Genomic DNA, 13,615 nt, shown 5'->3' on the forward strand with positions numbered 1-13,615 from the left:
TACTGCTTCGGACATCGTTCGGGAACTGGACCGAGTAGTAAGATATTTCACGCGTGTTTTATCAGTTATGTCATCGCAGTGTGTACACCCCTTAACACCTTACGAGGGCAACGTTGTAGGCCATTTGGTAAGACACAACGAGTAAAAACCGCAACAGACATGGGACGGAGGCAGGCGTCAAATCAGAGCTTTAATAAAACAGATTTTACTGAAAAACATTATCGTTTTTATAGATAGATTGCGTGTGTGACCCTATAACCAATTGTAAGATAAGATGAAGACATAAACAGTAAAACAAGAAAAGATCTTCGGCGAAGACACCTGCACGTGAAAGTGAAGAAATGAAAAAATGAAAGGGCTCAACATAAACGATACTATTTGTACATGAAAAGGATAACAAACCAGCTCCGAAACTTGTAAGACGACAACCGCACGTGGAAGTGAAGACATGAAAGACCGCAGCATAAATGACGCAAAATGCATACCGAAAGAAAAGGGAAAAGCAACGAAAAAGTTTCGTGATAAGGAAAGCCATTCTTTTTGGAGAATAGAGACAGAAGTCGAGCTAACACATTCATCGGGTTGCACACGTGAGATGTGAACTTCCTCAACAATCTGTTTCAAGTTGTCCCTTTCTTGTTCCTATGAACTGAGCATGGCAGAACTGTGGTACAATCCCTGACAACTGTGGCAGTGAACTGGCAGGTTTGAACCCCCAGCCTCCTATAAGGAACACGCGTAAAGTGGAATTTAGCTGGAGTACTACAACGCCCGGTATTGTCGGCTTCCCGGCCCGTCTTTAAGGAGTGTCTCAGCGTCATTTCGGAAAGAGCGGATATCACTGAAACATGAAAGGTGCTCTTGGGAAGGGGGTGGGCAGAGGATGGTTCCCTCCAGTGTCTCTGGCATGTCTGTCCCTGCCGCCAGCGGAGGACTGGAATAGGGGCCCCGACCACCCGGCTCCTGCGAATTCATCACCTAATTAAAGTTTTTTTTTCTCCCTGTGTCTCTAGCCTGAAACTGAAACCCTTCCTTTAATACAGTAACTTGAATACAGACCAGGAAATTTCTGCGTTTAAAGATGAATGTCACTGTTTTTATCAAAGGAACCCCTTCCCACCGCTCTTAAATCTAATATTTATACGTCAGGAAAAAGTCGCACAAAATCTCGCACAGTGCCCTGCTTTACTGTTTCCGAGTTTTGCGCAGCGGTACAGAAGAGGTAACGACTTCGTGCGATGCAAATGGAAATTGTTCATAGGAAGAGCACCGCCATGGTACCGAGCTCAACCTCTGTCTCCAGTGGCAGCAGCTAGCTTTGATATGCACTCTTCCTGGGAAGAAGAGTGCTAATAAAAAAATTATGAGTCCAGAAACGGCTAGAAATAGACAAGAGTAAATACAACAATAATCATGAGATCTTTGTGTGATCGCGTATCAGTGGCTCCACTTTCCGCGCTTAACGAGTTCTTTTTGTACAAGTGAGCAAACTGTACGAAGCACTTTTAATAGTAAAGCACAGGTTTTTAGGTAATCGTACACTAGCGCCACGCAAGGAGAAGCCGAAATCGAGACGGAGCAATAGTTCGTGATATTCACAAAGCCTGTGACTGCATTCATCCATTACTTGCATTATGCCCCAGGTATTTATTCCTAGATTCACTTACAATGCAGAGAACAGTTTTCAATGATGTTCACACTGTCATCACCAGCATCATTATCAGCCTGATTACACCCACTGCAGAGCAAAGGCCTCTCCCATGTCTCTCCAATTAACCCGGTCTTTTGCCTTCTGCGCCCACCCTATGCCCGCGAACTTCTTAAACTCATCCGCCCACCTAACCTTCTGCCGCCCCAAGCTACGCTTGCCTTCTCTTGGATTCCACTCCGTTACCCTGAAGGACCAACGGTTATCTTGCCTTCGCATCACATGCCCTGCCCAAGCCCATTTCTTTCTCTTGATTTCGAATTGGATATCATTAACCCGCTCTGCCAGCCAATGCTGAGACTGCTCTCTGGTTCGGCTTCACCCCGCCTCAGTGACCCCACCAACACCCGCTTTACAGTGGCGTTGCGTGATCGTAGAGTGACCTCTGGTTCACTTCACTCTGGCTAACTGCCAACGATGCCTGTTGTACACTCGGCGTACTTGCTTACCCGTTGGTGTCCCGGCATCGCTTACTTACGAAGTGTGAGTGAGGCCTGGTATCACCGCCAATCAAGCGCATGATTGCTGCTGGCAATCGACGCCTTAATCTCCCGTGAATGGTATTAAATCCTCGGTCCCCTTAAGTTCCCGACGCACCAGGCTTGCAATAAGGTGTTTGTCTGGGCTAGTCGGTACATGGTACTAAATTAAGGCACAGTGCACGAAAGACGGGACTGAGAAAGAGCAATGCAAAGAGACGAGACAAGGCACGAACGACTTGACAAAGCGCCTCATTGCCCTTCATGTTTTATCTCGTAGTGAAGCCCCAGCATAAATTCCAAAACAAGTAGAGACAGATGAGCGAGTTGATGTGCTGTCGTGCCGATTCTCGCTGCGTCCCTGTCTTTTACGCTAAAGGGAGGAATGGCGCAGCAAAAAGCAACGAGGACAGCAGGAGAGCACACACATGCACAAGCGTCTGCTGTCCTCGTTACTTGATGCTGCGCAATTCTTCCATTTAGCATATCTGACCAACTTGCCCAATCCTAAACGCTTCTTAACCTTTTCTTCTATGCTGCGTGTTTTCTCGATATGAATCCCAGCAAGTCCTCCGAGACGCATGCTTGTCAGCAGCGAAAACAATCTTCATTAAACCTACCTTTTGGGCGATTTGGTAATTCCCGGTAATAGAAAATAACAGCGCTAACAAAGAACGAGAGACGCTTGTGTGCTTTGTTTCGTCTCTAGTTCTATGGTTGTATGTGATAGCTCTGTTATTTTTTCTAGAAGCTCCTTTTCTTTCGGTTTTCTTTTTCTTTTTGATGGGTTCTGGTTTTTATGAATCACGCATCCTCCTCAAAGCTTACATCCAATGCGAGGGCGCATTTGCTCACCACGTTATCAGAATTAAACCCCAGACATACGTTGTGTATGCCTAAAATTTCTTCAGCCAAATAGAATCGTCATCACCAGCATCATCTCACCGTCGTCTATAATCACAATTTACGCTTCTCATCGTTCACAGCTTTTTTAAATGTAATCTAAATTTTTTTCCTCTCTACTATACTATAGAGCGATCGGAAACTGTTGCAGTTTCAATAGCAAGGACGGAATCCCTGCACGCGGCAGCACCCATCGACATCGAAGAGGAGGACGGTCACGCGATTCCGCAGGTCGCGCACATCCACGTGCAGCCAGGAATCTCGTCTCCGCAACGAAGACGTGCCAGCTCATCTTGCTGTGGCAATGTTCCAGCAGAAAAGTGCCGCTGGTATCGCGCCATCCTTCACGTGTTCTTCGTGAAAAGCTGGCCGCTAAAAAAGTGCGTTACAAGATCTTCGCCAGCAGGTAGCCGGACCAGGTAAGCGACAAGACGTAGGAGAAATCCTGGCCGTGGCGGCCGCATGTCGATGGAGGGCAAATGCCAGAACGCTCGTGAGCTGAGCGACGTCGCTGCCCTTTAAGGAACAACAGTGCTCGGTTTTAACCGGTGCACTCCATTTCATATCCCGTGTGTAGCTTGGAGATGTTAAACCCCACGTAACATATACCGTACCTAAGCAAAGCAGCATGCGGTCTGCCGTCTACCAGCGACTGAAATCCGTAATTAGATATGTACGCGCACATTGAACAGTCAACGACAAATGTTTACGAGATGTGCATTCACGGAACATAATTTTTGTGCTGCCTCGCTGGTCAGTTTTTAGGAAACGTGCTTTGTGTTGACCTCCTTCGCTCGGTCGCACAGCAAAAAAAAACTTTCGAAACCCACATCCCGCGAAATTTCCTCAATGATGTACGTCGAGATGTCAGCCCCTACATGTTATCTGTGCGATTGGTGTGGTCTGCGAGAATCTATTAAAGGTTATAAGACATTCGTTATTTTAGCGGTACGTATTTGGGAAATTTCTGAAAGGCTGGGCATTTAGTGTCATCTGTTGCCATGAGTTGAGTTCTGGAAATAAAATGCAGCTTGAGTTCGATGTACGGGATACAAGATTCACGCAGAGAAGACATTGCAGTACAAAGCCTCATGTCACAGACTGTCAATGTGTCTAGTCAAGGTCAGAGGGAGCAAAAGTTCCAGGATACATTGTTGTGATCGGAGGCCCCGACAGCGGGAACAGAGGATCCCGGCAGGCGCCATCGAACTATGTTTGACCAAAGGTGCTGTCGTCCTGAGAAGAGGATTAGGAACGGCTCCTGGCGATGGCGAGGTTTGACGAAAGGCCTCTCATCCCTTCGTCCGGAGTATGGAATGCGGCGTTTCTCCCGAACTGCGCCCTCGCGTGGACCGGCTGAAAGACCCGTACAAAGGCACCGGACCCTCCTCGCTCGCTTGCACCTGCGCGGCCAGACAAAGCGGGGGCGGACACGGCTGATTCATCTTACCCTCTGGAATTCACCGGGACCGTCAGGACGCATCTTTCCACGGAGGGGATCACCGCCTACAAAGCCAACGACCTTATGCACCTGGTCAACCCGTCGGAAACCGCATTCCAGGACCTCAAGGCGCCAAGATTCCTTATCGCCTGTGCACGTGTTTGTGAGGGCGGAGCGGTCACGGGGTTAGGGCGGAGACTATGAAGAGTGTGTCTGCCCATTGGACGCTTGATCAGCCACCGGTTTCCCTAGCTAGGTGCCTAGGGAATATCCACTGTAAGCCGCAATTTGGCTGGTTTCACAGCACTTCATCTCTGACTTTTGGTCTCCCTGCTTCTGTGGTAAATATGTAAATAAACCTTCAAGTTTACCAACCCTCCTGAAGGCTTCCCTCCGTCGTCTGCAGAGTTCATCGTCATGCGGTGAAGACCTCGGTCCCGATACCCAAGCATATCAACTGGTGGCAGCGGTGGGATGGTCTGCGCCTGGTCCTGACTTTGGTATGGTAAGTGCGCGGTCTTTCTCTTGGAGCATTGCCAGGTTTTACAACTTTGGAAAATTGTTAGCCTAGGTAATCGAAGGTTGGTATAAGATGCAGCTGGGGCTCCTCTGACCACGTGAGTAGAGACTTGCCGTTGCTTAAATAGTCATGGACTGGAAGAAGCGGCGCAAACCAGACCTAGTTCTCGTATGCGGGGAATTGGCCATTGTATGTGGGTGGATCCGTAGAAAACCTGAATTGATTAGGGCAATTGAGGATTTCGGTGCGGACGTGGAGGAGATAGTAGAATGTTGGGAGCTAATTAAGGAGAAGTTTGAGAAGGAAAGGGAACAAAAGAAGCGAGAGGATGAAGAAAAATGGAAGCGCGAAGAGCAGGAAAGGGAGCACGAAAGGAAGCGCGAAGAGCATGAAAGAGAGATCGAGAAAAAACGGCTCGATCTACAGATAGGTCAGGCTGCACAGGCAGAACGCACTAGGCTAGAGGTGCCGAACACAGTGGCAAGCCAGGCAGCATCAAAAATAAAAATAAAGGACCTCTTGCAACCGTACAAACTTGGAGAGGACATAGGGCTCTTTCTCGTGAACTTTGAGCGGGCATGTGAAAGTTGCGAGTTCCCGACCGAGTCTTGGCCGCAGAAACTTCTGACCATTCTTCCATGTGAGGCGGCCCAAGTACTCGCGCGTCTGGCAAAAGAAGAGGCGGCAGACTATACTAAAGTAAAGGCAGCTCTTCTAAAAAAGTATCGCCTGTCCGCAGAGGCCTTTCGGCGCCGCTTCAGGGAAGCCAGAAAACAGCCTAACCAGTCATTTCCGGATTTTGCGTATAACCTTACGGCAGACCTGAAGGAATAGCTAAAGGGAGAACAGGCTTACGGAACTCATGATAAAGTAATAGAGGTGATCTGCCTGGAGCAGTTTTTTGGCTCTTTGAGGGAAGAAATGCGCTTGTGGGTGCAGGACAGGCCGGGAAATAAAACCCTAGAAAGTGCAGCAGAGCTGGCCGAAGAGTTCCATGCCAAGCGCGCAGCAGAGGGTGCGCGTGCTTCCGTAAGCCCCAAAGCAGAAAAAAAATTTCCACGGATCCAGACAGAAGGGGCAGCAAGCCGCAACTGGGAGCGGAACGAGGGCCACAAAGCAGAATCAAGCAACCCCCCAAAAGGGGCGACCGAAAAAGAGAGGAATAAGGCTTTTGAAGCCAGAAAGAAACCAGTGTGTTTCCGTTGTCACGAGCCCAGTCACTTCGCCCACGCTTGCAGGAAGCAGGAAATCGTTCTGTCCTTGGTGGAGGCGGGCGATGAGAACTTGCGCCTGCTAGAGCCATACCTGAAAGACATGCAGGTTAATGGAAAACCGTGCCGGGTTCTGAGGGACTCCGCGGCCACCATGGACGTAATCCACCCCACGTACGTGAACGCAGCTGATTTTACTGGGGAATGTGCAGGGATTAGGCAGGTGGCCGAAGAGAATAGCGCATGCTTGCTGATTGCACGAGTTAGAACAGAGGGCCGTTTGGCGTTCTGGAAACGGAGGCAGCGGTACCACGTAATCTGCCGGAAAAATTTTCGTACCTCTTTTCAAATCGGTCGGAGCAGATGCTCCCGGAAGAAGGTCGTAGTTTCGGCGATCAAACCGTCCAGGCGCTCACTCGTGCGAAGGCTCGCGAGATTGCAGCTGAAGTAAATCGTAGGAAGAACGAAGGCTCTCCCACGACGGGTCAGGCAGGGGAAAACCCAAGAGGCGATGCTTCTTAGACGAGCGGAGAGGCTCGCGGCAGGAACAGATGCGACGCCGAGTACAAGGACTCAAAGGGGGTCCAGTTTGATCAGCTCGTGGTGCCGCAGAAATACCGCGCAGGCATCCTTAAATTGTGCCATGGTGGGGTTGGTCTTGCCACCTTGGAGTGAAGAAAACTAAAGCTAGGCTTCTACAGGAGTTTTATTGGCCTGGCTGCTTCAGGGATGTCGAGCAGTTTGTAAAGTCCTGCGACACCTGTCAGCGTGTCGAAAAGCCAGGGGATTTAAGGAAGGCTCCGATGAAGCTAGTGCCCGTGATTAGCGAACCCTTCCGTCGTTTGGTGGTGGACGTAGTCGGTCCTCTACAAGTGACTCAGTCGGGCTACCGCTACCGAAAAAGGGGGGGGGGAAACGGGAATGCCGACGGTCTCAGTCGTAGCTTTCCTGCATAATCTGGCGTAAAATGCCCTAATGCTCGAGAAAAGCTACCGTCTATCATTTCTGGTTTCTGTTTTGTTTTGTTTTTTGCTTCTCCGTACCTACCTCATTGCTGAAAAAATAGTTTCTTACCAAATTTCAGACGCATGTCTTTTGCGAAAAAAAGGAAAAACAAAGAGGAACTAGTTTTGGTTCAGCAGACTTCCGGGCGTGAGCTGTTGGCGAGGGTTAAGTCATCCAAAATTTGCAGCCATATTGCTTCGTATTAAAGACCTGGCAATGTTCTGAGGCTGGCCGCGTACTGCCTAGCCGGAGGTAAGGGCTGAGCTCAGATCTGATCGCTAATGCTCCGTTGAGGACCCTTGCCAGCTGTGCAGGTCAAGTGGGCTGACTACTACGAGGCCGACTAGGACTCTGACACCCATTCGTGGTGCACCAACCAGCTGCAACCACTTCGTGGCGTCTTCTCGGCGGCGGACGGATTGTTGTGATCGGAGGCCCCGACAGCGGGAACAGACGAGCCCGGCAGGCGCCATCGAACTATGACCAAAGGTGCTGTCGTCCTGAGAAGAGGATTAGGAACGGCTCCTGGCGATGGCGAGGTGTGACGAAAGGCCTCTAATCCCTTCGTCCGGAGTATGGAATGCAGCGTTTCTCCCGAACTGCGCCCTCGCGTGGACCGGCAGAAAGACCCGAACAAAGGCGCCGGACCCTCCTCGCTCGCTTGCACCTGCGCGGCCAGACAAAGCGGGGGCGGACACGGCTGATTCATCTTACCCTCTGGAATTCACCGGGACCGTCAGGACGCATCTTTCCACGGAGGGGATCACCGCCTACAAAGCCAACGACATTATGCACCTCGTCAACCCGTCGGAAACCGCATTCCAGGACCTCAAGGCGCCAAGATTCCTTATCGCCTGTGGACGTGTTTGTGAGGGCGGAGCGGTCACGGGGTTAGGGCAGAGACTATGAAGAGTGTGTCTGCCCATTGGACGCTTGATCAGCCACCGGTTTCCCTAGCTAGGTGCCTAGGGAATATCCACTGCATTTAAGCCGCAATTTGGCTGGTTTCACAGCACTTCATCTCTGACTTTTGGTCTCCCTGCTTCTGTGGTAAATATGTAAATAAACCTTCAAGTTTACCAACCCTCCTGAAGGCTTCCCTCCGTCGTCTGCAGAGTTCATCGTTATGCGGTGAAGACCTCGGTCCCGATACCCAAGCATAACAACAAGTAGATCTACTGTTAACATCTGACGACCAGACATTGGGGCCTCCACTCTGCCGCTCCGGCGCACCCAGCCCTCCAAAAATCCCGTCCCAACCAGCGCTTTTAGCCCTTGTCCCACCTCAGCCCTCCCGGCGCGCCTGGCTCTCACGGCGGCCTCGGCCCTCCCTGCGCTCCTGGCCCTCCTGGCGGCCTCGGCCCTCCCTGCGCCCCTGACCCTCCTGGCGGCCTCAGCGCACCCTGCGCCCCTGACCCTCTTCGCGGCCTCGGCCCTTCCGGCGCCCCTGGCCCTCCCGGCACCTCCCGGCAACTCCCGGCCCTGCCAGCAGCGGTACATTTACTGCGAAGAAACAGTTGCTTGAAGGAACAACATCAACGCTGCCGAAGGTAAAGCCCACGAAGCGTTGCCTGGCGGCGTCGGACATCGAGCGGCACCGAGTAGATGAAGGCGGCTGGAATTGAAAATTTTGGCAACAGTAGAGTCATCAAGATCGTCGCTGTTTTAATCGGCGCTTAAGTCACCATATTAAACGCCCGTGCAAAGATGTTTTTTAAAACACTGCTTGTCACCGATGAGAACGTCATATGGCCCATGTAAATGTCTGAAACAGTTGCTCGACACAGTGCTGTCGCTGTGTTGAAATACTGCTATAGTCGGCACACAAGTTTCAGCATCAAGTGGAGGGATCTCTATTTTTGAGATGGCTTAACATCCCAGCCTTCAGTCTGGTTTTCTTGCCTCATTCGTTAGTAATAGTGAAGTGTTTTTCTCTTTTTACTGTCCGCTGTATATGTCTTCAGCAAAACACAATAAGGGTCGCAGAACGAAACAACCAACCTGTAAATTCTGTACGACATCCCTATTTTGTATTTATTTGACATATGGCAGTGAACCGCATGAACAGTCATTCTTTTGTCTTTATTCCATTGAGGGTTCCATCAAATTAACTGAAATGCATGTTATCAAGCATTGAGACAAATCAGCTAATATACAATTTCAAGCTTAGAATGTAGATCAACACCTTACTTGGGCACACTCTCGCCTCCAGGGGCACAGAATGAATTACAAAGACCGCAGTACGAAGCATGAAATTTGTTATACATTTGCAATAAATTTCCTTTCATCGAAAACACTGAGCGCTTTTGAAAAAATACGGTGGTGTCAACTAGAATCATAGCTATGTACCTGCGCAATTTCGGAGCCTCATGGAAACTGAGCGCTCCCAGACAGGCTAAAAACCACAATGATTGCGTGCATGTGTTCCGGCTGGACAAAGAGTCTAAACTGAAAGCTGAAGCGCGGTAAGCCCGAAAGAGGGGCAGCATTGAAAACGAGGCTACTGCGAACAGCCGGTGTTCAATCAAAGACAGTGATCTGAAGAAACAGGATGAATGCGTTAGTCAGCCATCGTTATTGTTAGTCAGTAAACAGATTGCTTTCCTAGACAACACGTGATTTGTTTTAGTGAATTTGGTTTTTTCGTGGTTCTTTTTTTCGTGCTTTTGGTTTCCTCGGTTGTCCTAGCTGGTACATATGAATAGGGATTTTTAGCCATTTACATATATGTTTTGGTCCTAATATTTTACTCTGGGCATGTGCGATGGTCATGTGATTGTCGGTCATAAATGTGTTTTTTTCTCAGTAGAAAATGTAGTGGCGAGTCAGCGCTGGTCAGTGTGTTTAATCGTTCTCGATCCTTCGTTCGTTCGCGCTATTGTCTAATGAAAATGAACAGCGATCTCAGACGTCTATAATCAATCGAGGAGGCCCTCCTGGCATGTGGCGTGCGTCGCCTGCGCAAATGAAACTCCGCCTTCTGCACTGCCGCCTGGTCAAGGAAGCGTACAGACGACTGGCCCACATGAGAAGCACTCGCTTCATCTCTACATACTTGCAACGTTGTAGTGCAACGAAGACGAGCGTGCCGACCTACCGTAAAAAGTTGCCGCGAACGCTTCAATCACTCTCGTACCATGCCGGAGAGCTTAGAAAGCGGCTTGATTGAGTCTGTCTCCGGGAAACAAACGTGGTTCAGCTGGACTTCATAAAGAAATAAACACCACATTTGTTTAGTTCTGTTTTTGCCGTACTAGGGCAAGTCCACTTATACAACGAACGCAATTGGTGTTACCGTCAGGTTCGTTTTAAGTGGACTGAATTTAGTTCATTGGAAGAGCACCGCCTCGGTACCGAGCTCAACCTTTGCCTGAAGTGGCGTCAGGCAGCTTTGATAAGCACTCTTTCTGGAAAAAAGATTGTTCATAAGAATTTATGACTCAACAAACGACTAGAAATAGACGATAGTAAATACAGCAATCTTCATGATACCTTTGACCGCGCCTCTATATTGCTGCGCTTTCCTCCTTTGCAAGTCCTTCGCGTGCAAGTGAGCCAATTGGCTGAAGGAGCAGGCAGGAGCATACCGACCCACCCGAAGCGCTTTTATTAGCAAAACAGATTTTTATATATGCGCACACTAGAGCCACGCAAGGAGTAACCAAAATCAAGACGAAGTAACAGTTGACGATATACACAATGTGAGAGAATGCATTCATTCATTACTTGTATTATGCCCCTAGTCTTCATTCCTAGCTTCACATGAACTGCAGACAACAGTTTTCACTTATGTTTGCCACACTGTCCTTACCACTTGGCAGCCAAAGCTCAGAGCGCAGTCGTGCTCCCTCTCGCGTTCAGCTTCACCCCACAGAAATGACCCCGCATTTCAGTGGGCTTGCTCTGACTGTCGAGTGGCCTCTGGTTGACTTCACTCTAGCTAACAGCCAACAATGATGCCCTGGTGCACACTCCGCGCATTCTTAGCCGTTGGCGTCTTACGAAGCGTGTGCAAGGCCTGGCATCACCGCCGATCAAGCACATTAATTCTGTTGGTAATCGACGCCTTCATCTCTCGTGCATAGTATTCAATCCTCAGTCCACACAAGTTCCCGAAGCACCGAGCTTAAGCGAACCCTTTGATTAAAAGGTGCGAGGACGAGACAAGGCACGACCTATGGGATGAAGCGCCTCATAGCCCTTCATGATTTGTCTCGTACTGAAGCCCAAGCATGAATTTCAACGCAAACTGAAACACCTAGAGAAGTTGGTGTGCTGTCGTGGCGACTCACTCCATCCCTGTCTCTCATGCTGCGTGTTTTCTCGATATGAATTCCAGAAGTCCTGCACGACGAAACCCAGTCAGCGGCGAAAAGATCTTCCATTCCTTTTCTTTTTGGTGGATTCTAGCTTTTTACAGATCACGCATCCTGCGCGGAACCAAACATTAAATGCCAGTGCGCATATGCTCGCCATGTGCATCAGAATTGAATCCCAGGCATTCACTGGGTGCGCCTAGAATCTCATTGAAAAACCAAAATAATAATTATCATCATAGGATCAAAATATTCACTTTTACGCTTCGCATCATTCACAGCTCTTTTTTCGTGTGATATTAATGTTTACGTTCGACTAATTATACACTATAGAGCGATCGAAAACATTGGCAGTTCAATAGCAGGGAAAAATATCCCTGCACGCGGCAGCATACATCGACACTGAAGAGGAGGACGGTCACGCGATTCCGCAGGTCGCGCGCATCCGCGAGCAGCCAGGAATCCCGCCTCCGTTTCGAAGACGTTCCAGCTCATCTTGCTGTGGCAAGGCACCGGCAGAAACCTGCCGCTGGGAGCGCGCCATCCTTGACGCGTTTCTTGGTGAGAAGGCGGCGGGTAAAAGAGGCGCGTTACAAGACCTTCGCCTGCCAGTATCTGGACCAGGTAAGCTACAAGGCTTAGCTAGGCTTAGCCCGGCCGCGGCGGCCGCATGTCGATGGAGGCCAGAGCGCCCGAGAGCTTAGCTACGTCGCTGCCCGCTCAGGAACCACAGTGGTCGGAGTTATTCGATGCACTCCTTTTCCTAGCCCGCACATGTGCGGCTTCGGGATGTTGAACCGCACAATGCATATGCCGTACCAAAGTAAAGCTGGATGCTGTGCGCCATATTGTGAGATCCGATAGGTGCTAAGGGACGGGCACCACGCACGGGGACTGGTGTTCGTCATCTGATACGTGGGCGCACTTCAAACAGGCACGTAGAGATATCAGTCCCTGCGAGAGACCTGTGCTAATGATAATGATCAGGTCTGCGTGAGTCAGCTGACGGTTTCAAGGCATTGGTTATTTTGCCGATGCGTATTTGGAGCAATCCTGCTGGAATTAACCCGGGCATGCGGAGGAGCAGAAAACGGTTTTCACTTATGTTCAGTGATGCATCCGAACTAATTTAAGTCGCAAAATCATCAGGCCTTCGCTTCGACTAGCCAGTTTGTCAGATTTTATTCGCATTCGAGCGATTAATATTTACAGTTTTTACCTGTTTATTGCATTCTCCTATACCCGTCGCGATGGATTTTTTTTTAAACTGCCGTTCTGCTTATTAGGCTCTAGGTTCGCGTGTTCGTTCCGGATCACAAAGCTGCGTTTCGGCGAAGACGAAATTCTTTGTATACCGAGATTTTGCTGCACGACGGATGTGGACGGTGTGCCAAAGATGAGAACCCTAGAAATTCGAAATGACGAAAGTAGAAGGCGCCGACCAAAAAAAAAAAGGATGGGATGACGCTTCGGCTCCCCCCTAGAGCCTTGTTCTCCCCCGTCGGGAGATCGCGAACAAGTCTCCGTGGGGGAGCCGAAACGTAATGCCATCCTTTCTTTTGGTCGGCGCCTTCTACTTTCGTCATGTATCATCCCGACCAGACAGGAATTCCGTCACAGCCTTTACTTGAAGCCAGTCGAAATACGTAGCCATCTATCACAGCATGGCTTATATCCGCTCCCTCGGCTTTGACACGGAACTAGCTACTGTATAGTAACATTTGCTGCATTTAAAGATAATGCATGTTTAGCGTCATCTAGTCAACGCTAATGCTTGCTTCATGAAACCTCATTGGAAGATGTTGAAGATTAACGTACCTGACAAATGAAGCGTATTTCACCACTTAGGTCTAGTGGCAGCTATGATTTTCGTGCAGGAAACTACGCGACCTTGCCGAATTTTGAAGCATCTAAGCCACTAGCAGCTTTCCCCAAACAAGAAAAGGCGAGAGATGAAGGCGAGAGATGAGCCCCGAGATTTCTACGTGCCCTCTCACGACGGCGAAGACAGGGGATGCGGACCTCCCGAAGC

The 13,615-nt window shown here is 49.5% G+C and overlaps 1 protein-coding gene across 1 annotated transcript in view; it reads left to right on the top strand.

Annotated features, from left to right (window-relative positions):
* LOC144113335 (uncharacterized) overlaps positions 1-13,615 on the top strand; it is a 45,196-nt gene that overhangs the window by 11,402 nt on the left and 20,179 nt on the right. The window contains exon 5 of the mRNA XM_077646352.1: positions 8,557-8,736. Coding sequence (XP_077502478.1) covers positions 8,557-8,736 — 180 coding nt within the window. The remainder of the gene's footprint in view (positions 1-8,556; positions 8,737-13,615) is intronic.

This window comes from Amblyomma americanum, chromosome 1 (genome assembly GCF_052857255.1).
Source record: "Amblyomma americanum isolate KBUSLIRL-KWMA chromosome 1, ASM5285725v1, whole genome shotgun sequence".
Lineage (NCBI taxonomy): Eukaryota > Metazoa > Arthropoda > Arachnida > Ixodida > Ixodidae > Amblyomma > Amblyomma americanum.